Here is a 27,252-nt window from a genome sequence, read left to right as displayed (position 1 = left end):
CTAACTTAGAGCTGGTTATTGTGTAGACTGATTGAATTTTTTATTTAAATTATAAATGTCATAATGGAAGTTGGACAATATTGATGATAATGACTACAAACATGATAGGGCAATTGCAACATTTATTGGATTTGTTGACTTTCTCGTATTGATCTTTTCAACACATTACAAAAATACATATATGTTTAAAACAGCCTATTGACTGTTATAAAACATTTTTTTTTCACAACGATGCACTCCCTCAAAAAAGAAGGAAAAAAAGGAAAAAGAGTTTTGTACAAAGAGCGAAGTAGTGAAAAGAGAAAGATGTGAAAATGTGTTAAAATTACAATTTTAAGTGCGATCACAAGAACTTCAACCAACCATGAGATAAAACAATGTTGTCCATGAATGCCTTCTAAGATTCTTTTTTAAAAGCATCACACCCCAAAAGCCATTGCATAATCCCCAGCCCAAGATTCATCTGTGTTTATGGATGCTATCAATTTTTGTATTTTTTATCATCCACAACAGCATATTTTTCCCGGAATCAACTATAAACATAATAGGCCTACATTGATAAAAACGTTTGTAGAGAATTACATTTTAATTGGGTCTACGAAATATGACTGTTTCCACCACTTTTGTAAAATGTCGCATTTATCAATTTTAAATATACACTGTGTATACTTATAGGCTACAATGAACAAAAATAATTACAGAAAAATTTGTTACAAGTCTTTAAATCCCTCCACCAACAAAAACACACAAATACGACCGTTATGGCGTTCACAAAACATCTGAAACCAAAATCATTGAAAGTAAGAATAATACTTTTATCATTTCAAACACACAAAGGATTTTGTCAATGGCATACTTCAGCACTGTAAACATATCGTAAGACTGCATGTCCTTGTATGGATTAACTTTCTGGTTTGTTTAGAATTTCTCCTATTCACTGTCAGCAGTGCAATGGGTCAAAGTTCAACTCTTCCTTGGTGGGCAGAATTAATGCATAGCTGTTCTCAGAGGCATTCAGACTCATTTACAGGCTACCAGACCTGGGTCAATAGTATAGATTACTTAAACATATTTTAATATAATTAATGTGTGTTTGATTTGGGTCCATATTTCGTTGAATTGGCTTTAAGTCAAGTTAAATTAAGTGCACCACAACACAAGTTTTTGCTAATAGTAATGTACTCAGATAAGCATGTTTTTGTGGAGGCTAAAAACCTGTTTTTACCCCCCAACTGTTTTCCATCTCCTCAGTCAACCTAATTCATTCTGAGAAGGTATCAAGGTGTCATTTTGCCCTCCAACAGTAATTTGATATAGAAGACTATTGTCTGTCAAATCGAATGATATCATAAAATAAAGCTCTAAAAGTTAAGTTTGCTAGATTAGTCAATATCTGAGATGTAAAGATATCTACCTGGTGAATAGGGTCAGAGATAGCTGTCCTATGAAACAACTGAGCAAGCCTGATAGGCAAGCACTTACGCTACATAAAGATGGTAGATGTAACTTCAATCTCGCTTAATGTTCGTCCTCTCTCTGTCATTCCCTTCAATCAGATCTGACCAGTGGACTTGCATTTGGGTAAAAACACACTTTTCATAAGCTTTCAATTTCATTTGAATGGCTTTGACCCTTACTCAGGTCTCTCCCCTTCGGTCTTTATCGCTCTATCACTCTTTCTTTCTGTGTTTCTGCCTGCCTGTCTTTCATTTCTTTCTTTCAATCTTACATTTTCACCAGTAGAATGATCTAATCAGAACCCAAGATCACATGGTCATCACTCAAAGCTGCTGTGTCGGAAATTACCATAACTCAGCCAGCATTTTTTTTTTTTTATTCATTTCACAAAAATGCAGGGAGGGACGAAAAACGATTGTAAACCCTAAAAGTCACGAACACACCTTAGTGTCTCCAAATCTATTATTGGAGAGTTAAATCCACATCACTCTGAGTGGGGGAATGAACAGTCTCCCGTTTCCAAAGCAGCTCTAATACACGAAATCTGAGTTACTGAACTGTGAAAATACACCGTCGGCTAAAGGCTTAGAGCACACGCAGATGAAATACACGCGCTGATGAGGAATTTCATTCGAAACCGTTCGGCAAATCCTGAGGGGATACGAGGAGTCACCCAAGTCAAAAAGAAATTCACATACATACAGATTTTTTTTCTGAAGTGGAATGTATGTACGAAGATGAAGATGAAGTGGTACGTTTGAATCTAATGGAATGGATTGGCTTTGATTAAACACACTCAGGTGTCGTAGGGGGACCAGTCTCTATAGTCGTGTCCGATGTAAACAGCGTAGCCTTAGGAAGCGCTTTAGAGAAGATCGGTATTGCTGTCTTCTGGTGAGTCTTCTAAAACGACATTGTACATACTTTTTACTCAGGACAGATAGACAACACAAAAAGCTTCTTCCCCTGATTGTTTTAGTACAGTGCCCCTTCAGAATGGAAATGGTGTTTGGGCATAATCTCTCTTCTCTTAATTGTTTTAACAAAATGAAATATTTACATGGCATAAACAAATTACAGGACTGTTCTCTTTCCCAACAATTAGATTAAAAAACTTTTTTTAAATCTTAAATATCCCCAGTGTGGTGTTCTCTTACATGTGTCTTAGAGAATCACGTGCCCTCCTCATGTTTCCAAACTGGGACAGGATTTGCAGCGGCAGTATTACTGTTGCAGTTGCTGTACATTTGCAGTGCACATGCTGATTTTAAGAGTGACAATTTGTCATTTATAAAATTGACTGTACCCCTTTTTAGATTCCCAAGACTACATAGGATTTTTTAAATCCCAAAATGTATATTTGATATATATTTTTTGTCATAATTGACATTCAGTGCTTCATGTCTGTAAGAATATGGATTGTTATCCGCGGGGTTGACCTAAGAAGATCTAGAAAACATCTATCATTACTTTTAGGAGTTGACCGCTTCACACAAACACTCTTACAGGATATGACAAGATTCCTTACAGGAAAATAAAATTTTAAACAAAATCTACTTTCTATTTCAGGGTGACTAGATTTCCAGTTATCATTTTTAGAAAACGTTTTAGCACATTTTTAAAACTAAGTCCATATGAAACCCCACAAAGATGCACCTGCACATGCAAAATATTACAAAAAATCCAATAAATACAGAAATTATTGCACAGTAGAAAGGCTCCACAAATCCAGCAATGAGCGAATCCTCATACGGTTTCCAGGAAACACTAAATTAGGCGTATCAGATGACGTCTCCTTAAAGTTTCCCTTTGTTTACATTTCTCAGGTGGCAGTTTCTGTGACAGTGAAAAAAAGAAAGGAAAAAACATTGAAATTGTCTCAAAATTATTGAGGAGAAAGATTATCCAGCCAAGTCCCATAACGAAGGAGAGGGAACGGCTTCTGAGTCTCTGACACGGCCTACAGAACCCAGGGCTCAGCCTCGATCGGCCTGCTCCAGTTTCACCTCGTTGGACATCAAGTGTTCTCCATGCCACTTCTTCATGTGTTTCTCCAGGGTGCTGTAGACGCTGAAGGGCATGTGGCAGATGTCGCAGCGGTACACCTCCTTCCCAAACTGCCCGTGGGTCTTCATGTGGCGCGTCAGCTTGGAGCTCTGGGCGCACGCGTAGCTGCACAGGTCGCACTTGTAGGGCCGCTCCCCCGTGTGGCTGCGCCGATGCACCGTCAGGTTGCTGCAGTTCTTGAACACCTTGCCGCAGTACTCGCACGTGTCGCTGCGGCGGTTCTCCTTGGAGCTGGGGGGTCGCCCCGGCCCGGGACCCCGCAGGAGGTGAGGGGTGCTGCTGCCGCTGCGCCCCGAGGCGCCCCCGCCCTCCAGCAGCTCTCCAGGGGGGGTGGAGAAGCGCAGGCTGCCTGTCTCAGAGGACGAGTGCTCGGAGGACGTGCCGAAGGGCGACTGGCGAGCGTCTGTGAAGCCCAGGAAGGGCTCCCTGATGAAGTGGCGGGAGGCGGCGTAGCCAGCCAGCAGCTGGGAGTACACGTTCTCTGGGGATATGAGCGGGACCGGGGGCAGTTCCAGCTCCTTCTCCACCTTGATCCTCTTGTTGTTGTTGGGGTTGGGGCTGGTGATGGGGGTGGGTCTGCGGTGGAACAGCCCGGTGAAGGAGTCTTCTGATGCGCTGATCCTGCCGTTCATGACGGGCCTCCCCTCCCTCTCTCTCTCCTGGACCCGCTCCGTCTCGCCCCTCCCTGAGTCTCCCTCCCTCCCCTCCCCTCCCTCCCCATTTGGCTGCCTCTCCAGGCTTCTCTTGTTGGGGTTCAGTCTCAGATGATTCTCCAGGTGGTTATATGGGAGCATGATGCCCCCCACTACACTCTCTGCCCTTCTCTCCCCCTCCAGGGGCTTGTCCTCTGGGGCCGTCCTGGGTCTGTGCTCCCTGCTTCGGCCAAACTCGGAGTCCTCGCTCAGGTTGGACTCTGGCCTGCTGCCGTTTCTCAGCTCTTCCTCGTCTTCTTCCTCCTCCTCTTCCTCCTCCTCCTCCTCTTCCTCCTCCTCATCGTTCTCCGCCCCCCTGCCGTCTCCCTCTCTGCTCTTCTCATCCCCCTCTCCTCCCTCGCCTCTCATCCCCTGTTCGGGTGAGCTGCCCATGGAGCCAGACTTGTGCATGTGGGTCTTCATGTGTCTCTTCAGCTTGCTGGCCTGGGAGCAGGCATGGTCACACAGGTGACACTTGTAGGGCCTCTCTCCCGTGTGGCTGCGCCTGTGAACAATCAGGTTGCTCTGGAATTTGAAGGTCTTCCCGCAGAACTCGCAGGACTTGGATTTGGCCTGGGCCTGGTTCTGGCCCTGGGAGGGGCTGCTCGCGCTCCTCTGAGGAGTGGGGGGCTGGGGGGGGTAGCTGAGGAAGGCGGGGGGCTTGGAGCCCGGCTGAAAGAGCGTGGGGCTGAGCAGACGGTGCATGGAGGGGACGCGGGTGGGCGAGAGGGGGGGCGTGGGGCCCCCGTTGTTGGCCGTGTTGCCCGCCAGCTCCCTCAGCCGCCTGGAGAAGTCCATGGAGGGCGGCTCCATGGGGGTCAGGCGCATCACCCGCTCAAAGGCGCTGGGGTGCTGGGAGAGCAGCCCCATCTCCTCCGGGCCCAGCCGCTCCAGGGGGTGCCTCGGGGGCGGAGGGGGGCTGACGAAGGGCGGCGTGGCGGGCAGGCGGGCCTCCAAGTACCCCGGGGGAGGACCGTGGTCCCGGAGGAGGGGGGCCGCCATGCGGAGCAGGTGGAAGGGGTTGGAGGTGTCCCCCAGGAAGGTGGGCATGGGGGAGCGGGGGAGGCCTTCGACCCCCGGAGGAGGAGGGAGGGCCATGCGGGGGGTGAGGGACATGCTGGAGGGGTGCGTGTCCAGGTAGATGCGGATACCATGGGTGTGCTGGGCGTGCTGGAGCAGGAACCAGGCGCTGGCAAATGCCTGCTTGCAGGTGGTGCAGATGTAGCTAGAAGGCTCATCTTTACCTAGGTGGCAGGAGAGAGAGAGGAATGGAGAGGGAGAAGGGGAGAGAGAGAGGAGAAAGGGGAGGGGGGTCAGGGAGAAGGGGAGGGAGAGAGAGAGAAAAAGAAGCGAGGATAGTTAATAGACATTCAGGCAGGATCATGGATGCCTGCCAGTATGACTAACATCAGAAAAATGCATTTTCCAACTGAGTGACAGTTAACAGTTAACCAAATCAGCATTGACTGACTGACTGACAAAACAAAACAACACAAAAGCAGCATCCATAGCCAAAAGCCTGTTCCCTCAGCCCTCTACACCCACACGTCAACAACAACAACAAACTACTGAAAGAGAGGATGTAGAGACAAAGTCATTGCCTTGTTCTTGCAGGTCATTAGGCTAGCTGGTAGCTCCACCACAGTGTTCTCTAATAGCCTGTGTAAGAGTGTTGTTTAGAGTCAGGGAGGCGCCCTAGAATGAGGCAGCTATATGAACTATGCATATGAGGTTAGCGATCACAGTAAGGGAAAAGCGTAGTATGTTTGTGAGTGGGTGTGTGTGTGTGTGTGCATGTGATCTTGTGAATGAGTGTCTGTGCGCATATGCGTGCGTGCGCGCGTGCATGTGTGAGTGAGTGAGTGCGTGCATGCGTTTTCGTATGTATGCGGGTGTGTGTGTGTATGCCTGGGACTGTGTGTCATGTGGGTGTGTGTGTCTATAGGCTAATGCAGATGGCAGGTACAGCCCTTAGGCCACAACACATTATGCTAATCCTTATGTCAGCTGTGCTTTCATATACAGCTCCATCCCATCAACACCGAGCCGATTTCCATATGGAGATATGAGGAGAGCAACCATGGGGAAACAGATAGGGCATAGGCCTATGGAGCGGGGGTGGGGGTGTGTCTGTGTGTGTGTGTAGGGGGGGTGGGTAGTATGTCACAGAGAGACAAAGAGAGGGAAGGAAAGAGGGACGATGGGGTAGACACGTAAAATGCAGATGCTTCTCGTCTCAACACAGCGCCCACATAAAATAGCTGTTACGTCGGTGGCGTGATGACTGAAAAGCTATGCGGTCCTCACACACACGCACGCGCGTGCGCACACACACACACACACACTGCGTCTTCTCTGATAAATCGCCCGTTTAAATCGTGAAACTTAATAATGCCAAATGAATCTATCACTCTGGCGTAGCCTGTCTGTGAGTCATAAAGGCCTTGATTTGGACGTGTAATTGGAGGCAGGCTAATGTGGCGAGGTCGTGTTGCATGGCTCCCAGCCTGTGCCTGCTCCACCAGGCATCTGCATCCACTTTATCATGTGTGGCTACTGCCAGAGCTGGGGCCGGCTCCGGCAGTACGGTGGTCCTCGGTCCCACGGAGAGCAGTTTAGCCTGAAAGACTTTAGTGATCAAGGGTAGAGCCTATAAGATGGCTGCCTGCCTCCAAGTAATCCTGTTTCCGTGGAATGTAGAACGCACGGCCGCCCGCTAACGAAGTATGCAGACGCACTCTCTCTTCACCTTGGTGTCTTTCACCCATACTTGCTGACCCTTACACACACACACACACACACACACACACACCGACAGACACACAAACACTCGCACACACACACACACTCTCTCTCTCTCTCTCTCTCTCGCACACACACACAGGATCCCTCTCTGTCTCTCCCACACAGACGCACACAAGTCATGGAGAGCAGCCTGACGTTAGATCAGTGTCTACCGGCTGCTGGCTTCTTTCTGTGATTGGTCCGAGCGTTCCCGGGGGGGGCGGGGTCAGTATGTGTTAACGAGCAGCTCATTTACGGCTGGTGTTTTTTTAGTCATTAGTGGAGACTTCCTAGCAGCCGTCACTCACACGTGCGTGTGTGTTTGTCTGTGTGTGTTTGTGTGTATGTTAGTCTGTATGTGTTTGTGTGTATGTTTGTGTGTGTGTGTTTGTGTGTGTGTGTGGCGGGCTGCCTGCCTGTGTTTAGCTTGGCCAGGCATCACACGGACGTTTGGCAAGAGAGTGCTGGAAAGCTTACAGCGTGGACAGAGGAGGAGAGGAGGAGGAGAGGAGGAGGAGGGAAGGAGGAGGAGACTGGGAGGAGGAAGGGAGGATAGGAGGAAAGGAGAAAGAGGAGGGAGGAGGGGACGAGGAGGAGGAGAGGACAGGAAGGAGGTAAAGAGAGAAGTTGAGGATCCTGGACCAGACTCCACAACCTGCTGTGGAAGATGAAATATAAACAGATTCTGGCGTGTATTATCACTGGATATATCGGGATGCCTTATTAAAGCTGGGTGAGATTGAGGTTGAGGGAGTTTCCCCCCAAAAAAACCTGTGTGCCTTTTTGCATGTGTGATTGTGCATGCACGTGTGTGTGAGTGATTGGCCAGGCATGCACATACTTGTGCGTGTGCGTTTGTGCTGGAGCGTTATCACGGATGTGTATCTGTGTGTGTGATTGCGTGCGGCCGTGCATGAATTGATTTGCGTGTGGCTACCTAAACAAACCGTGTATCCCCCTCACATTTGCATCTTGTCACATCTTACACAGGGTGCCATATGCTGTTAAAAGAGCGTGGCAGCTAATAGCCTGGCAGCTGATGGTTGCTTAATGACGGCCAAAGACAAATTTCATCAACTTCCCCAACAAGCAGGAGGGAAGAGGGAGAAACACCACAGGAGCCTCAGAGAGAGAGAGATGTATGCAAATGAGCCAATCAGGAGGAGACATGTCGTAATGACAGCTTGCATGGTGCGATGGTGTGAAATTACCCATCAGGCTCTATGTCAGGAAACACACACCTAACATGAGACGCTGCCACACACAACGCTCGGACGACATACACACGTCTGCACACACACACACGCACCAACACACACACACACACTCACACACACAGACACCTACACACACCGACACATACAAACACACAGCTCCACGTGCACACTCATACACAAACACACACCTGCACACACACACACGAACCATGCAGAGGGAGAGAGTGTGAGTGATGTCAACACTCAGTGCTCCAGCCAATAAAAACCTTCATTAAGGCATCATCGCTGCTCGTGCTCTGATTCAATTTGCAGTAATTACCATCGTCCACACAACGCCGCTCCCCCTCCGCCACTGACCGCCAAGGTCAACTACCAGTTACACCACGTGCACCCTCCTCTCTGTAGAACCAGCTCCCAGCACTAATGACCCAATTGTCTCCCCTCCTCACCCCCCCCCCCCCCTTCCCTCTTCCTTGGCACTTCAGTAAATAGGCTGGCGATGAGAGGTTAAATAGCCAGATTGAGTTGCCGCGGTTACGCCAACGTGCGGAGGCATGCGGTGCCGAGCGCGCTCTGCAGCGAGCCGGCCCTGACGTGACACGCTGCGGAGGGCAGCTCCGACACGTCCTCACCTCCACCCTGGTCCTCACCTCCACCCTGGTCCTCACCTCCACCCTGGTCCTCACCTCCACCCTGGTCCTAACCTCCACCCTGGTCCTCACCTCCACCCTGGTCCTCACCTCCACCCTGGTCCTCACCTCCACCCTGGTCCTAACCTCCACCCTGGTCCTCACCTCCACCCTGGTCCTCACCTCCACCCTGGTCCTCACCTCCACCCTGGGGTCCTAACCTCCACCCTGGTCCTCATCTCCACCCTGGTCCTCACCTCCACCCTGATCCTAACTTCCAGCATTCAGAATCACCACCCCCCTCTCCCTCCATCCTCACCCTTCTGGGGGCTGGCGTTTACCAACCTCTGAGCCCATTAGATCCATTGTCTTAGAATGGAGCCTCACATCTGCCTTCATTCCGTCCAGATTGCTTTTCGTAGCGATCGTTAGCTCTAAAAGTACAAACGGCGAGCGAGGAGGAGACAGGAGGTGCAGACGGATCCTGTCCGGAGAAGCACGCACCACGAGGAGGTGGGCTAGGAGCACGCACCACGAGGAGGTGGGCTAGGAGCACGCACCACGAGGAGGTGGGCTAGGAGCACGCACCACGAGGAGGTGGGCTAGGAGCACGCACCACGAGGAGGTGGGCTAGGAGCACGCACCACGAGGAGGTGGGCTAGGAGCACGCACCACGAGGAGGTGGGCTGACATGCCAGACAGACGAAAGGCCCACAGACAGACCTTGGGACTGCAGGGACGTGTGTGTGTGTGTGTGTGTGTGCCACGCTGGTCTGCTGTGACACCTGTAATCTAGTCTCAGCCACAGGAACACAGAAGACGCGCTCGAATCTCAATGTTAACAAAGAGCGACTGCAAGTGTCAGAAGCCATGGGGAGCAGGAAGCCTCATCTGGCATTGATGTTTGAGTGTGTGTGTGTATATCTGTGTGTGTATTTATATGTGTGTGTCTATGAGTATGAGTGTGTGTATCCGTGTGTGTGTGTGTATATGTGTGGGTGTGTGTCTATGTGGGCGTGTATGCGTGTGTGTATGCGTGTGGGTATGTGTGTGTGTGTGTGTGTGTGTACTGCAGCATTCCTGGGGTTCAGGTTGGCCGTGCTCTGCATTCCACCAAGAGCGACACAACGCAGCGACGACAGATTTGCATACGGAACAAAGCTGCCTGCAGGCAAGGCCACTGGGACCTGCACACACACACACATACACACACGTACACACACACATACACACACGTACACACACGTACACACACACACAGGGTGCACCTGTCAGGGGTTAGCTGACACGTCTGCTGCTGGTAAAGCAGCTCCTCATTAGCATGGCTGTGATCTAGGGGTCCCTAAGGTGTCAGCTGCCTCACCCCTCCCCTCACCCCCGCTACCCCCCTCACCCCCGCTACCCCCCTCACCCCTGCTCTCCTCCCCACTGCCCCCCCTCACCCCTGCTCTCCTCCCCTCTCCTCCCCACCCTCACCCCTGCTCTCCTCCCCGCTCCTCCCCACCCTCACCTCTGCTCTCCCCATCCTCACCCCTGGTCTTCACCCCTTCTCACCCCTGCCCTTCCCCCCCCCCTTCATCTCCTACTCATTTACTTCCTCCTTCTGTTCTCGCTTCCTAATCTCGTCTCTCCTCATCTGCACCCCCGCCTCCCCCGCGCCCCCTCCCCCTTGCCCCCTCTGACCCTACAGCTTGTTTAGGTGATAGGGGCTAATCACCGGATCATGAAACTGAGCTAAGTGTTTGTGTGTGTGTACGTGTGTGTGTTTGTTTTGTGAGTGGGAGTGTGTGTGTGTCAAAGAAGTGTCTATGTGTGTAAGAGTGTGTGCTACTAAAGGACTGAGGGTTTACGTAGAGTATGGCATGGCTTAGAAGCCTGCTTTGTGCTGTACAATATGCAACGCACCAAAGAGAGACGATGGAGAGAGATAGGAGCGGAGCGAGAAGGAGAGAGACAGAGAGGGAGATACAGAAAGAGAGAGAGACAGAAAGAGAAAGAGAGACAGAAAGAGAAAGGGAAAGAGAGATGGAGAGAGGGAGAGAGGGAGAGACAAAGAGAGAGGGAGAGAGAAAGAGGGAGAGACCGAAAGAGAGAGGGAGAGAGACCAGGGAGGGAGATAGAGCGCTAGAGAGAGGGGGCTGGAGGAGCAAAGCCACTGAGGAGGGTGGCAGTAGCAGGCAGGGCAGAAGCTCTCACACAGTGTGACTGGCTCCACATTAACTGAAAACAGGCCCTGCGCCCTAACCACTCGCATGTGTCTGTGTGTGTGTGTGTGTTTGTGTGTGGTGTGTGTGTTTGGTCCGTGCGGGTGTGTCCTTGTGCATCTGTTGCCAATCTGAGCAGGGCCTGGAGAAAGGCCTGTCAGCCGGGGAAAGACTTTAAAGACACAGTGTTCCCTAATCTGTGTGTGTGGGATACATGGTAGTGTCCAAGTCTCAGCACGCACCCACTCTCTCTCACACACACACACACACACACACACACTCACACACACCACACACACACCACATCCACACACCACACACACATCCCCCCCCCCACACACACACATCACTCACTCACACACAAACACACACACACATCCCCACACCCCACACACACATCCCCACACCCCGCACACACCTGTACAAGGTATCCCGATACACCACCCTGACCCCTATGCCTCATGGGATGCGGGTCAAATGAGTAAATGGAACAATAAAGGTATCGGATGTCTCCAGCATGAACCACACAATAACACCTAGCCCGCTTCTCGCCCCCTGTTCTGGGAGCCCGCCCTCCGCTCCCCGGGGCGGTGCAGGGCGCCCGGGGACAAGCCGTGAAAAATAACTGGAAAGACCGCTCTGTCACTAAGAGCTATGGCTCTTGGCTCTGCCTCTGGAGCAGAAGAAAGCCCCTGCTTCAAAAGTGCATTAGCTAAGCTCTCTGTGGCATCTCTGTGTGTCTGACTCATCGTCTTGCAACGGCATCCAGTGCCGAAAGTGTGTGTGTGACTTTGCGTGCGTGTGCGCTGGTTTTGCCGTCTATTGCGAGCGCCCAGAGGACGACGATGGCTAAAACTCACTGATCACTTTTTTTTTCTCACCCGGACCATTAGCAGGGGTCACCTCCCTTCCCATGTCAGGATCACCAGTAGGATAAGATCGTCTCTCTATTGAGGGTTTGGGTCTAGGAGGGGTTGGAGGCGCTCTAAGGGGGGCTCTGTGGGGATTCTGTCCCAGAGATCGAGGGGGTCCTGGGCCTGTTTCCTCGAGGGCCAGGGGGCTAGGCTGGTGGGCCCAGCAGAGGTGGGAGTCTGTGCTGTGAGACTGGAGGAGGGAGGGAGGCAGGGGGCTGGCAGGCTGGCGTAGAGTGGGTTAATTACCCCAGCAGTGTGGAGTGTTCCTTGGCTCCTGACTCAGACTAGGCCAGGCTAATGATACCAGCTGGCAGCACGGCCCCAGTTACAGCACACTGTAAAATACCAAGGCCCTCAGCGCACACACACACACACTATGGGACACACACATTCAAACACACACACACAGTCAAATATAGGGAAAAAAAGACAATTTCAAAGACACACACACACATCCACATGCACAGACATTATCAAATAACCCCCCCCCAACACACACACACATCCACAGCCCCCCCCCTAACACACACACACCTAAGCAATCAGTAAGCTATAAAACTGGTCTCTCACGTGCCAAAGGCCTGGGGCACAGGGATGGGTGGTAGGGTGGTGCGTTGTGTGTGCCAAGACCATGGCACACATGCTGCCCTTCTGTGTCTGTGTGTGTGTGTCTGTCTGTCTGTGTCTGTGTGTGTGTGTGTGTCTGTGTGTGTCAGTGTGTCTGTGTGTGTGTGTCAGTGTGTCTGTGTGTGTGTGTGTGTGACCCAGTCCCGGGCATTCAGCTGAATTGGTATTGCTGTGCTTAGAGAGGCAAAGGACAGACAAGGAAGCAAGCGCTAGATAATAAAGATCACACACGTCCCCGTCCCCCCCCCTCACACACACTCCACCACACACACACAGGCGCACACACACACACTCCACCACACACACACAGGCGCACACACACACTCCACCACACACACACAGGCGCACACACACACCTCTCTGGCATCCATCAAGCCAGAACGCAGCCATACCCTGGCCTTGCTATGATGAGCTGCATGAAAGTCAGGTATGGATTTGATCCCAACGGTCGTGGTTCCAGGTGAGTTCTCTGTGTGCAATTGGGAGCTCCTCATGACAAACAGCAGACTAGGTGTTTCAAACTGTCTTACGCCGGAGGTGCTAGCTAAAATAACACAAATCTTTCACCACTCTCCCTGATAAAACAGGAACACACGAGCATGCATGCATGCACACACACACACACACACACACACACACATACACACACACTGTCATGGGTGTGAGCGATGGGGCAAGGTTTGGCCCAGGCATCCTCCTGTGGGTATTCTGTGTCCCTGTGTAGCATGTCTCATTCTCTCTCTCTCTCTCTCTCTCTCTCTCTCTCTCTCTCTCTCTCTCTCTCTCTCTCTCTCTCTCTCTCTCTCTCTCTCTCTCTCTCCCTCCCTCTCTCTCTCTCTCTCTCCCTCCCTCTCCCTCTCTCTCTCTCTCTCTCTCTCTCTCTCTCCCTCCCTCTCCCTCTCTCTCTCTCTCTCTCTCTCTCTCTCTCTCTCCCTCCCTCTCCCTCTCTCTCTCTCTCTCTCTCTCTCTCTCCCCCCCCCCCCGGACGTTATCATGCTGATACATTTCCTGCTCTTGGCATGGCTCCTGCATAGCTTATCGTTAAGGAGGCTTTCATCCATCTACCACCTTCAGCACGCACACACACACACACACACATATCACTGTGTGTACGGGCCAGTGTAGATGCCCTGGCCCAGCCCATCTGCGCCAGCCGACACACACACACAATCACACACACACAATCACACACACAGGCCCAGACAAGCATTACTGGCACCAATCACCCTGATAACATCACAAGGCTTTATTTCATTTGGGCCTGTTCTGGTAGAGGGGGAAGGGGTCGGGTGTTTGGGGGTCTAAGTTATGGCGGCAGCCCCCCTAACCCTGGAGAGATAACTCGTCCTAACTCTAATGCCATCAGCCGCTGTAGACATGACAGTGCAGGCTCTCTTTCCTCACAAGCAGACGCTGGAAGATGGATGGAAAGCTTCCCTTCAAAGAAACCAAATTACACAGCCGAGTTACATGACAAAAAGACTACTCTGGTCAACAACCAAAAAAATCTTCTGTGAGCTTTTTGAAATACAGTGAAGAACGAAGTAGGACCAATGAAAAAAAAAACACGGGAATAGTAAACGCGATGAGAAAATCCTTCAATGTCTCTCTTTGTGAAACACATTGTAAACTTAAGTACGGCCCAATAACTGCTGCCTCCTGTCTGGTGGAAGTACCACCCAGGATACTCCATAATAAGATAAGAGGGCTCTAACAACAGTAAAGTAACAAGGATTACTCTTCTGTCAGGCAAACAAGCCCCGCTTTTCACAACGCTGAAAATGGTAGCTTTCCGTCGCAAAGCAAACACAAACATGGTCACTTTTCAGCCAAAAACGTCAAGGGAACGCCCTGGTCAGAAGCCCTTCTCTTTTGTCCTGATCTGAGGACTAATGCTCAACTATTGCACACTGTACAAAAGCTGAACACAAACCTACAGGAGAGCTTTTCATGGCCTGTCTGTCCTCCAGACAGGCTTCAGTTGTTTCCTATAGACTGTTTGCACTGCAGGCCCAAGTCTTCTCCCACGCTGCTTAGCAGGTTCATAAGAGTCCTTTTTTTTTAAGAAATACATTTTTGGGCATTTTCATGCTTCGTTGGGCAGCCAAAGTATGACAGAGAGGGAGGGAGACATGCAGAGAATGAACCCGGTCGGATTCGAACCAGGGCTGCTGCGGTGGTGTGGTGCCCCACACACTTAACCAGTGCACCCCAAGAGTGTGTCTGCTGATGCCCAGAACTGACACCATCACTACCCCGTATCTCCAGTATCTGAGCACTGGCGTTCAGTACGGCGAAACTCTGGTTCCCTAGGAGCTCCTGTGACTTAGCCGGAGAGGGTGTGATTATTTAATGCGTTTAAGTCGGCTATTAAGAGGCAGAAAATCCACACATCTGGACAACACCGTTGGTCGGCTGCTGAAAGTTAGCGTCGGCGCTTGCAGTCCAAATTAGTGGCAAGTTTTATTCCCCCACTGTGGTAGGAAAATATCAAATCTGCTGCCATCTGAGCGTCATAAAGTTGGCTGTGGAGCTTTTGATGCCTTCATGTGGGAGCCTTTAAGCTATGTGCGTGTGTCTGAGTGTGTGTGTGAGTGTGTGTCTGTGTGTGTGCATGAGACTGTGTGTGACAGTATGGCATGAGACTGTGTGTGACAGTATGTGTTTGTGCAAGTGCGCGTGCGCGCGTGCACGCACGTGGGTATCTGTGTCTGCATGTGAGCGACATGAATGCCTGCAATGCATGTACAAGCGTGTGTATGTGTGTGTATGTACTTGGTGTGTATGTGTGTGTGTACGTGTGTGTGTGTGTGTGTCTTGAACGGCTCGGATGGTGCACATATGCTTCTCCTCCATGTTTGATGCCTCTACAGAGAGGTGGACCTGCCTGACCCACTCAGCAGACAGAACCAGCCCTGGGGTGGCCCACTGTCAGTTGGGTTAGGGTTACTCAGACGTGCCTGAGGAGGCCAGTGATTGAGGCCTAGATGTGTGTGTGTGTGTGTGTGGATGTGTGTGTGTGTGTCTCTGTGGCATGTGTGTGGGGAGGGGTGTTTACAGGCTTGCCTTAACAGTAGTCTCTTGCTTGTGTTCCAAACTGAAGGTTCCAAACTTTAATAGATGCCTTTTAACTCTTATTATTGTCCTACATCAAAATTTAAAACTGTATGTACACAATATAATAAATACTCATATTGAAGGAATTTTCCTTAATTGAAGGCAAATACATATAGTGAATGAACAGCACATTCACCTTTCTTTGAATATCATACATCCTTCTAGAGTGTCTGGAGCTTGCCAGTCAGTCTCTATGGAGACGGCAGTTTTCATGGCCAAGAAGACCATGACTGTGTCAAGCTTTCACACTGATGTGCGCTTCTCTCTCTCTGCTCTCTCTGTCTGTCTTTCTCTCTCTGCTCTCTCTCTCTGTCTGTCTGTCTGTCTCTCTCTCTGCTCTCTATGCTCTCTCTGTGCTCTCTCTGCTGTCTCTCTCTCTCTCTGTTTCTGTGAGATGTAAGATCCTCAATATGAACATGTGTGCATAGATGTTCACCTAAAACATTCTGTACTGCAAGCCTCAATGAATGGAATGTCATTTCCTTGAGTTAACATTGGCAACAACAAAAAAACACCTGCATGTACTGTATGTTGAGAAACACACATGAACACACACATATATGCACACACACACACACACACACACACACACACACACACATACACACAAACAAAGATGCACACAGAACCTCACACCACCCACACAACTGCCACCCTGTAACCCCTAATCACAACCCTGAAGCTTGGACATCAAATGAAGCAAGTGGGAGAAAAAAAATCATCAGGAGTAATTAACGCAGTTTCATATGCAAATGTGATTAATGCAAAACTACAAAGTCATTATGCAAATCGAGTTTTCCTTGAGCTTCTGAACAAATATTCACAGCTCGAATCGGGGATCAGTCTCGCCATCTTTTTATCTCTCTACCCCTCTCTCTCTCTCTACCCCTCTCTCCCCCCTCTCTCTCTCTCTCTCTCTACCCCTCTCTCTCTTTCTACCCCGCTCTCACTCTCTCTCTCTCTACCCCTCTCTCTCTCTCTCTCTCTCTCTCTCTCTACCCCTCTCTCTCTCTACCCCTCTCTCACTCTCTCTCTCTCTCCCTCCCTCTCTCTATCTCTCTCACAGCAGAGATAATACATAAGTAGCATGTGAAGTTATTTCTAACTTATGCAGTGTGTGTTTCCCCACGATGGGCCTGGTCTCTCTGTCTACGCTGGATGCTTGCTGATTACGACTGCTTGGCACTGAAGCGAGACACAGACAGGGAGTACAGCCTAGGTATGAATATGCAACACCCTGATTGCTTTTCATGATTAAAGCCTATTTAATATGGAAATGAGAGCAAGCCAGGTGATTAAAGGAGCAATGGGGGGCAGGGCAAAGAGAGGAAGAGGGGGAAGGAGAGGGAGGGAAGGAGGGAGGGAGAGAGTCAGTGAAAGAGAGAGAATTGGGAAATAGGGAGAGAGACTGGGGGACAGAGAAAGAGAGAGGGGAGAGAGACATAGATATGATATGAAGATATTGACACATTTAAATATACCTCATGCTGTTTTACTTCTGAAAAGTCATTTCTAGGCATAGAGCACTATGTATAACTGCTACTACTGTCTACTGTCAAACCTGACTATTACTACCACATTCTAAGAAGACACCCTGGTCTCTCTCCACAGAAGATCGTACAGTACTCACAGCAAGTAAAAGAGAAAGTCAATGAGAGAGAGAGAGAGACATGTCTCTCATGTCTCATGAAAAGATCTGAGTGTGTGTGTGTGTGTATGTGCATGAATGTGTGTAAGTCAGGGGTCTGTTTGTGTCTTAAAGTGCTCCAAAGGGGCTGCGATGCACCAAGAGGTGGGTTCAAAGCCAGGCCAGGGTCGCCGTAGTGATGGCTGTGTTCCCCTGGTGACAACCACTCGCTGTCTGATGACATGCATCATTCTTCAAGTAGACACACACACACATACACACACACACATACACACACACACACATACACACACACACACACACACACACACACACTGACATCAGCAAGAGAAAGGCTGGAGAAGAAGAGGACACTTAGGGACAATTTTTCATCTCCTATCGTCTATGCTTGGTGTGTGGGGAGTATGTGTGTGTGTGTGTGTGTGTGTGTGTGTGTGTGTACGGAGCTTATGTGTGTGCGCGTGTGTTTGTGTGTGTCTACCTTGTTCGTTTTGCTAACCTTGCAGCATGTTTGCAGTCTAAGCAGTATATTACACCAAACGAGGCCAAACAGGATATGATATAGACACAGAAAACTCAAAAACATCCAGCACGTTCCCTCACTTTGGGGAGGGCAGCTTTGAACACGGTCTGCAAGCCTGCATTAGTTTGTGGGCTTGCCCATGAGAAAGAGAGAGATTGTGTGTGTGTGTGTGTCTGTGAGAGAGAGAGAGAGAGAGAGAGAGAGAGACAGAGAGAGAGAGATTGTGTGTGTGTGTGTCTGTGAGAGAGAGAGAGAGAGAGAGAGAGAGAGAGAGAGAGAGAGAGAGAGAGAGAGAGAGAGAGAGAGAGAGAGAGAGAGAGAGAGAGAGAGAGAGAGAGAGAGCATGTGTGTGTGTGTGTGGGTGACGGTCCTAGGTGCTTCTCCCCAGTCTAACCGCTGAGCTGTGCGTGGCATGTGTTCCTGTTCCCTCCGGCGGCACTGTGTGCCACATAGGACCTAATTAGACCTATTAAATATAATCTAATTTGGCTGAAACTTAAGACGGCTCTAAGTGGCAATCTAATGTGTTGAGCAAAGCTTGCATGCTCTTGAACTGTTTAATTCAGCCCTGGAGTGCTTCTTCGTCCTGCATTCCCAGAGATAAGGCATGCTCTTCCTCCTGTTCTGTGAACGAGCGAAGGTGACAGAGGATGTGGCAGAGGACTGACGGTAAAGGACTGGTTCTTCTCTCTCTCTCTCTCTCTCTCTCTCTCTCTCTCTCTCTCTCTCTCTCTCTCTCTCTCTCTCTCTCTCTCTCTCTCTCTCTCTCTCTCTCTCTCTCTCTCTCTCTCTCTCTCTCTCTCTCTCTCTCTCTCTCTCTCTCCCTCTCTCTCTCTCTCTCTCTCTCTCTCTCTCCCTCCCTCCCTCCCTCCCTCCCGCTGTGTGTTTGTCTCTCTGTGTTTTACACTCCAATTCTTGTTCTAAGTTCTCATAGGGTTGTGTTGTTTTCCACTGCGTGTGTGTGTGTGTGAGCTTGTGTGAGGGTGCGTAGCAGTGTGAGAGTGTGTGTGTGAGGGTGTGTGTGCGCGTGTGAGGGTGTGTGTGTGTGTACGTATGTGAGGGTGTCTGGTCTGATAACTGGGTTCCCCTGCAGCTGTGCCAGAACAAAGCACCTCTTTAACCCCCATGAAACGTCCCGTCGTGTTATTAATCCTCTTCTCCTCACCTCCAGACCGTGCATCCTAATCAGACCCCTTCACCTTAGTCTTCTGTTTCTTCATTAAAAACACATGCATGCACACGCACGCACCCACATGCACACAAACACGCTCGCACACACACACACACACTTTGTCCCCTTGCCTGTCCTTCTCACAATGTGTTTCAGCAGCAGGGCATTTTCAGACAAGGCCCTGCTAGCTTGTGTAAGTCTGTGTGTGCATACATGCGTGTGTGTATGTCCCAGTGTAAGAATGTGTGTGTGTGTGTGTGTGTTTGACTGCATGCGCATGTCTGTATCCGTGTATGTGTCTGTTTGACTGCATGCGCATGTCTGTATCCGTGTGTGTGTGTGTGTGTGTTTGACTACATGCGCATGTCTGTATCCGTGTGTGTGTGTGTGTGTTTGACTGCATGCGCATGTCTGTATCCGTGTGTGTGTGTGTGTGTGTTTGACTGCATGCGCATGTCTGTATCCGTGTGTGTGTGTGCGCGCCGCTGTGTGATGTTTCACTCCAGTTCCAACAGCATCCGTGCTGCTCTCTGTCTCGCTAAAGACAACCCTCCCATGCTGAGTTCCTCCACCCTGAAGGCCAGACTGGAAGCAGCAGCTGTTCCTTAGAGGAAGCTATCTGTCTTCTACAGGTGAGAGGTGTGTCTCTGTGTGTGGAAATATGACAACTGTGTGTGTCCATGTGTGTGTGCTGTAGGAATTTGAGCGACTAAAAAAATCACACTGCCGTTGATTGTACAATCCACGTGTAAACTGCTCACCTCCGAGCGTTCAACAACGCCTCATTCCTCTCCCCTCCTCCTCCTAGTAAAAGGCGGTGCCCCTACCTGCGTTCCCCCTCTCCTGCTTGGGGCAGATTCCTTTGGCGGGGGTCATCCTCCTCTCCTCCTCCTCTCCGCCGGGCGTCACCTGGATGCCCACCTCCACAGGCACGGCCCCCCTGCCCAGCACCAGCCTCCCCCTGGGGGACACGGGACTGCCGTTCTCCCCCGGCTTGGAGAAGCAGCCTGGAGGGCCCGCAGCGCCGCGGCACAGCCTCCTCTTGTGCTCGATGAAGACCAGGATGTCTCCCAGGGGGAAGTTGGTCTGGCACTGGCCGCAGGTCAGCAGGTCATGCTCGCCAGGCCCCGCCCGCCGAGGGCTGGGATTGGACGGCGCCGGAGACACGGATCCCGCCCCCGACTCATGGTTGGCCTCGGCTGGGATAGGAGGAGGAAAAAGGGAACCGTTAGTTAAGGATCATCTCTCGCTGCTCAGTGTCTCGTTCAGCACAGTTGTTTGTAGTCTCAGGTAAAGAAATTCTTTAAATAACATCTTTAAAAAACATATTAGAGTTTGCTGGTTATTACCTAACTGAAGCCATCTCTCCATCCCCCAATGCATTTTCAAACCGGGGAAAGTGCAAGTTTTTATTTTACACAATTAGTCCTTAAACGCAGACACACGAAAGCTGTGTTATCAGTGTACAACTGCCTCTGGAGTGCATGTGTGTAGGGTTGGAGGTGTTCCACTGTGCTACATCAGCTTCCTGTTCAGCTTTCTGTTCTAGCACCTCTAGCTTGCAGTACCGCAAAGACTTAACACGCTCCACGATGCGCTTCACGTACCATGCCACATCCACTAGCATCGTGTGTGTGTGTGCACCACATCTAAAATCTGGGTGTATTCTCAGTGTCCTGTTTAACAGAATAAACCTCCCTTTTGGTCTTTTTGACACCATCATTAATATTACCCTGTTAACCCTCTGGTGTAGGCAAAGTCCCTTGTTTTTCCTGTCGGTCCCTTATGGATGACTCTCAACGCTATCCTAGTGATCCTGTGCAGCTGTGTCTTCTCCAGAGAGCCTGGAGGAAGACTGAAGCTCCAGGGACTCTCAGGACTCTCGTCTGAGAGCGTGCCCAGGGAGAAGTGGTGATACCAGGGAGAGGACCTCAGCCAGCCTCCCTCCATCGCTTGCATTTTCCCTTCAGTGTATTTCGGTGCAGATTCTTTAAAGGATCAGTGTGTGTATGTGTGTTTTACATGTGTGTTTGTGTGTGTGTGTGTGTGTGTGTATGTGTGTGTGCATGTGTGTGCTCTCCTCAGGCTTGATTCTTCACATAGGGGAGAGAGATGCTAAATTTGAGTCTCCCACAGTGCCCTTGTCCCAACCTCCAGTCATAACTGAAATGTAAATGTTTGGTTTTCATGGATATCTTCCCAACCCTCTATCTGTGTCTGTCTCCCATGTCCACACCCTCACCTGAGTCCCCCTTGAGCGTCGATACATCTTTTTTTCCTGTCTGTGAAGTATTCCTGGAGCCTTTCCAGGTCATTTCCATCTCATAATCAGAGGAGGAACACACATGTTTACCCAGAGATCATAGCCTGTGACAGAAAACCATGTGACTTGTTCCTCTGGGTTCCGGTAAAAAGGCCATGTGTGGGTATGAATGTGTGTGTGTGTATGTGTGTGTTCACGTGTGTGCATGTAAAGTACACGCCACACTATGTGCTCGTGTCAGATCCTGAGAACTTTGACAACAGGGGTGGCATGATTAAAAGTGGTCTAGATTCCTGACGTGTCTTTATCTTTATCTCCGAGGAGAGCATCGAGTATGGTGGCTGACATGCACCTGGCCATGGCACTCTCCCAGCTGAGAGAAAGAGAGAGAGAAAGAGAGGGAGAGAGAGCGAGAAACAGAGAGAAATGGCGAGAGAAGAGGGGGGGAGAAGGAGAGAAGGAGAGAGGGAGAAAAAAAAGAAAGACAGAGAGCGACAGAGATAGAAAGAGAGTAAGAGTAAGAGAGAGAGTAAGAGAAAGAGAGAGCGAGAGAGTGATAAAGAGAGATGAACAGGGGGAGAGAGAGGGACAGAGAGAGTGAGCCTGGGAACGAGGAACAGGGCTGTTTGTTAACCCAGGGTTGAGTAACATGGCCTGGGGGTGAAGGAGGTAAATTAGCAGGTGTTGGCACCGTCACAATGCCACTGGAACATCACTTGCCCGGTAGGACACCTTCAAACCACACCCGCACCAACTCACTCACCCTCCAGGATGGTTGTGTGAACACACACACACACACCTCTTAAATCAACACTCGCTCATGACAGACAAGTTATAATTCCACCAGATGAGATACCAGATGCTTCTTAGGTGAGGAAGGGCTTGAGTAGAACATGTCACATAGCAGAGAGACTGCTGACAGCAGCAGAACCAGTATGGTTTAACACAGAATCAACACTAATAATGCCTTTATCTCACAGTGCATCTCCACCACCACACCTAACTTGAGCATGTGCGCGATCACAAAGTCAAGTAAAGATTGGGGAGGTATTTATAAATGAGGTAAGAATTTGAAATTTGAAAATACGTTAGTTATGTCACAAACACACACACGCACACACACACAGATACTGAACAATATTCTCGGTCTTATCAAGTTGGAGTTAGTCAGACAGACTTAGAGCACCCCCTATCAGTTTGACTGGGTTGGAGACTCTATGCCTGTTACTGCAGCTACAGACAAGATAAATACACATACAATGTGCTCCACTCATTACAGGTCAGGTGATACTACAATTTAGAAGAATAAAAAAATCTGAAACTTTATCCCTGAATATATTGCAGACAGAGATATATTTCATTGCCATATCTCCACTTTATTAAACTGCCTTTTGGCACCAGCAGTAGAGAAAGCCCAGATATTTTAGTTTGATTGTGAGAAAAATTGGTTTTGAGCCATTGTGTTCTTTGTTTTCCTTGTAACCATTGGCATGTAACACACACCTGAATACGCATGCACATACACAAGCATATGCATATTCAGGCACACACACGCATACTCGCATACACGCAAACATTCTTGCTGAGTCCATGGGGAGAATGGGATGAGATTCGCTGCTGTCATCATATTGAACACCACCAATGATACAGATGGTTGTGATCAAAAATTAAAATGACAAGTGGCTCCACTTATGCATTTTCATGACTGCGTTTGCCAAAGGAAGCTGCAACAGTGTGTGTTTTGCAAGGGTGTGTTCGCTGTGTGTTTCATTATCTTATCACCATCTAATACAGAACAGTCTCTTCTCAAATCATAAATCGAAACAAATTTCTTTGCAAAACATTCATCGTAGATTATTGCACAATAATGTTGGGAGAGAAGAGCGAAAGATTTTAAATAGACAATTATCTATTTTAAAAAAAGAACTCAATTGCAAGATTATATGTACACAAATATGACATGCATGGAAATGAATATTATATTTCCAATTTTTACATTTTATAAATGATAAAATCATTTATGTTCTCTATGTAATTTACTCACTGTAAGGTATTATCAGCCAGGAATCCAAGTATATGTGATGGTAGGTGGTAGCATTATAAATCGAGTAATGTCTATGGCCCCATCTTTCAAAAGCCATACAAGACCAAGATGCATAAAGATAATCTTCTGTAGAAGTATTTAGGCGAAACTATACAATCACAGTTTGCACAATGTATTTACTGTATATCCACTTTCTATCACCGAGACTGGCTATCATTTGGTGTTCTTAAACAATCACAAGGAGAAAGAAGATTCTTCCAATTACAAATAGTGTCAAATATCAATAACTTTAAGAGCACAAAAGCAAATAGACTTTCTCCACCCATAAGAGATCCGTTTTGTGGCATGTCATTTGAATCCACAGTCTGCTACACACACACACAATTTCTGGGGAGGGTCAAACTGAACATGTTTGTCTTTTCAGATAATTAGTTTGTATGTGTGTAATTGTGTATCCTGTGTGTGTGTGCGTGTGTGTGTGTGCGTGTGTGTGTGTGCAGTGTCCGGACACGTTGTCAGTGTGCATGAGAAGGTGGTGAAGAGGCTTCCAGTACATGTAAAGTACATCGAGAGCCTGTCCAGAAATATGCGGATTTTCAGGTTCTCTGCTCTTCCCAGCACACCGTGACCCACAGGGCTCTCGCCTCAGGGCACAACGGCTGCTTGAGCAACTCTTGAGAAGACACACTGAATGAGCAGTCCAATTATTTTGTTGACTCAGTCAACTGATGGCTCGGACCACGCCCTTACTGTACTATAGGTCAACAAGTATTGCCGGGCCCTGAGCCTGAGGCCTGTGGTCTGAGACCTGAGGCCTGTGGTCTGAGACCAGGGGCCTAAAGCCTGGGCCAGGATTTACGTATGATGTGTTTACGACTGTATTAGGCTGGACATGTAAACACAGCAAATACAATATGTACAATGTACATTAACACAATGTGCAAATGTACATCTGGCTGCTTTGTATGGTACGTGAGAACACTGTTGTGAAAGAACAGGAAGATTCTTACCTTCGTCTAGTCCTACCTGCAGACTAACCTTCTCCACAAACCCCTGGACATAAACGGTAAATGTCTCAATGTAAACATTTTCTGGTACCCGCTCATTCTCTGAAGGTCACTCACTTAATTGTCTCTAACATACAAAATACATGCTCTGGATTGTCTCATCTGACATGTTGCATGAGCAAGTCAGGTAGAATGTTGGAACAGGTGAACTAACTCCTAAATGACTCCAGAATGGATCCCAGAACTGTTAACAGACTCAAACAGCGTTCAAGTTGGCCTGTCAATCAGACTCCTATGCTCATTTACTGATTATCTCACTGGTGTGAACGAGTAGATACGGATATAAAACCATTAAATAATTCAGCGTTGTGAATTCAAACTTCGAAACAGTACACTAACTAATAATGAAAAAATATGTAATTCCCTAATAATTAGACTTCCAGTATTGTCTGTAGCCAGGTGACCATTACCTGTCGAATGACTGCAGCATAATGTTTCACAGATCTACCTTTAATGTGTACCAATATAAAAATATAGACTTATCTAATCCAAATGTGACGACCTCTGAGCCATTTGAGTGTACAATTGTCAGTTGTGTGGTAGATCTGTACACATCTGAGCAATGAAGAGGAATTAATTGCCTGATAAAACGATAACATAGGCAAACGGTAAGTGATAGGTATAGATATTAAAACTGTGATGTGTAGGACAGAATGTGCCTTCAACACCAAAAAAGATTGGCAAAAGATTACATCATGGACTTCTGCTATGAATTAGCCAGATTAGGCCGCTATGAAATTGGATTTAAGCACGGATAGAGCGCGCGGGAAATCCTTGGTTCATTTAATTGATTTAAAATTGGATTATGCGACTTTTTAATCATATGCCCACAAAGTATTGTCTGAGATGTAATCTATAATTTGACCCGTATTCTGCTCTTGGCCTGTGAAATTTACAATAATTAGAGAAGTCGTGACTTTTGGCACTGGAATGTACTCCCAACTCCCAAATTACAGCATTTTGACGAACCTTAATGTTAACGATGGTTGTGCTAACAGTAAATGTCATGACATGACATGATTACGAATGAATACAAATAGGAATATGATTATGAAATCTATTATTAACCTTTCACAAGCTAAATCAACATTTACTGAATAAATAATAGCCCTAAATTGTACTTTTTCCAGAGATTTGATCAACGTTTTCTGTAGGATAATCTCACTCTGTTCCCATTCTGCACTTGAAAAAAAGATGCATCTAAATATGGGTCCGAAAACGAAAGACATTATAGAAGATAATGTTGCTCGTCTTTAGCCTACTACGTGGACAATGTGAACTATGATACAACTTAGATAGCTCTACAAATATGTGGTGGACTTTGTTGTGCGGGCTAGTGTGTATATGTGTGTGTGTAAGAATTATAACAATTGTGTACATTTCTTGGGGAGGTGCGAGGTCTTTCATGCGAACCCAGTATTCAATTCCTAAATTATACATTTTCTTTCCAAGCACACACACACACACACACACACACACACACACACACACACACACACACACACACACACACACACACAGTCTCACACACACACACGCACACACACCTTATAATTCGGACAGGTAAGCATACATCAATAATGGATTTTACAATCCGGCTAAAGGGTGGTCAGATAGCTTGCTTAATGCATAAGATTAAACAATAGCCTACATTGGGATATGGACAACACTTGTACTATTTTCATAATATGAAAAGTTAGGGAGAAATGGGCCATCTTTAGTCTATTAAAATCCTTAAATATTATATCAAACAAACATGCCATAAGATAGATTTTTCAGTGAAAGTTTCCAATGCATCGTTATGGATATAGACCTATCAATTATCCCACATATCCCCAAAAAAACTATCCTTCTGCTTTGTGTTTTCGCACATACAAGAAATAATCTTACAGTTTAGTCTACTGCGAAAAAACAAACAAACAACATAAAAAACATGATATTTCCAAGTTAAGTGTATATTATAAATCCATTCAAAACAAGAGTATACTCACGCCGTATTGTTTCTCTCAGTGACAACGATAAGTGCTGCGGGTTCCCTTGCTTGCGACGGGACATGGCCCCGGCATTTACTCTGGCATCGCCCGGTGAACAACACTTGGAGTCGGCTTGCACCGTGGTGATCGTTCTCTGATAACCAATAATCTAACTTTTTCTCAATTCCTCCAAACGTAACTTCTGGTTAATGCAACTGAAGTTCAAACAGTGCAGCCTATGCGTTTGTGTGTGAGCTGAAAGGCAGGATGAGAAGCACGCGGATGGGTCAGTTGTCCGTCTCCTGTCACCTCTTGAGCCCGTGAAACACCTGAGATGCTGCCAAATCGTCCTTTAATATTCACGTGCGCGGGTGCAATCGTTGAAGCGTTTTCTCAAACGGATTACGTTTTTGTGAAAAATTGCGAATTCGTTATCGTCAATTCCGAGCTTGATGCCTTCCTATATGCGACTCGCTGACAGATAGGGTACGGTGTATACCACTCTCCGACCGGTGAGAGACCGAGTATTCAATGATATACCTCTTCTTTTCATTAATCTTTGATACTAATGAAACTATAATGGTTGAACCTCGCTAACTATGTGGAGTCCTTGGTTTTTCTGCTTGAAGATGATGACCCCTGCCAACAGTCCTCTTGCGCGTATTGGCATCGGCGCACAAAATGGCATTGGCAACTATTTGTGTTAGTTGAGAGGGAGACAAAAGATAAGAGTCAGACACATCCTTCTTCTTCACTTGAAACCAGCAGAGGTCCAATGTTTCTTAATGTCTACCTCTTCTTTCACTGTGGTAGGCTCTGGAGTGCTTGAGGGACCCCGCGTGTGTGTGGCTTGG

General features: G+C 48.2%; 1 protein-coding gene across 1 annotated transcript; it reads right to left on the bottom strand.

Annotated features, from left to right (window-relative positions):
• Positions 1-102: 102 nt before the first annotated feature.
• Positions 103-27,252, bottom strand: bcl11bb (BCL11 transcription factor B b). Its single transcript, XM_062467185.1, has 3 exons — positions 26,417-27,252; positions 19,879-20,250; positions 103-5,461 (listed from the first exon to the last, which is right to left on the bottom strand). The coding sequence occupies exons 1-3, from the start codon at positions 26,478-26,480 to the stop codon at positions 3,435-3,437; spliced, it is 2,463 nt and encodes an 820-aa protein (XP_062323169.1). The 5' UTR covers positions 26,481-27,252; the 3' UTR covers positions 103-3,434.

Source organism: Osmerus eperlanus, chromosome 8 (assembly GCF_963692335.1).
Source record: "Osmerus eperlanus chromosome 8, fOsmEpe2.1, whole genome shotgun sequence".
Classification (NCBI taxonomy): Eukaryota; Metazoa; Chordata; class Actinopteri; order Osmeriformes; family Osmeridae; genus Osmerus; species Osmerus eperlanus.
The sequence above is the reverse complement of the archived record's forward strand: the minus strand, read 5'-3'. Positions and strand labels throughout refer to the sequence as shown.

Coding starts and splice junctions, on each gene's coding strand:
- bcl11bb (XM_062467185.1), bottom strand. CDS start 26,480: ATGTCCCGTCGCAAGCAAGGGAACCCGCAGCACTTATCGTTGTCACTG. Junction 20,251..26,416: donor ACTGAGAGAAACAATACGGC/GTGAGTATACTC, acceptor CTCCTATCCCAG/CCGAGGCCAACCATGAGTCG. Junction 5,462..19,878: donor GCAGGAGAGGGGGAACGCAG/GTAGGGGCACCG, acceptor CCTGCCACCTAG/GTAAAGATGAGCCTTCTAGC.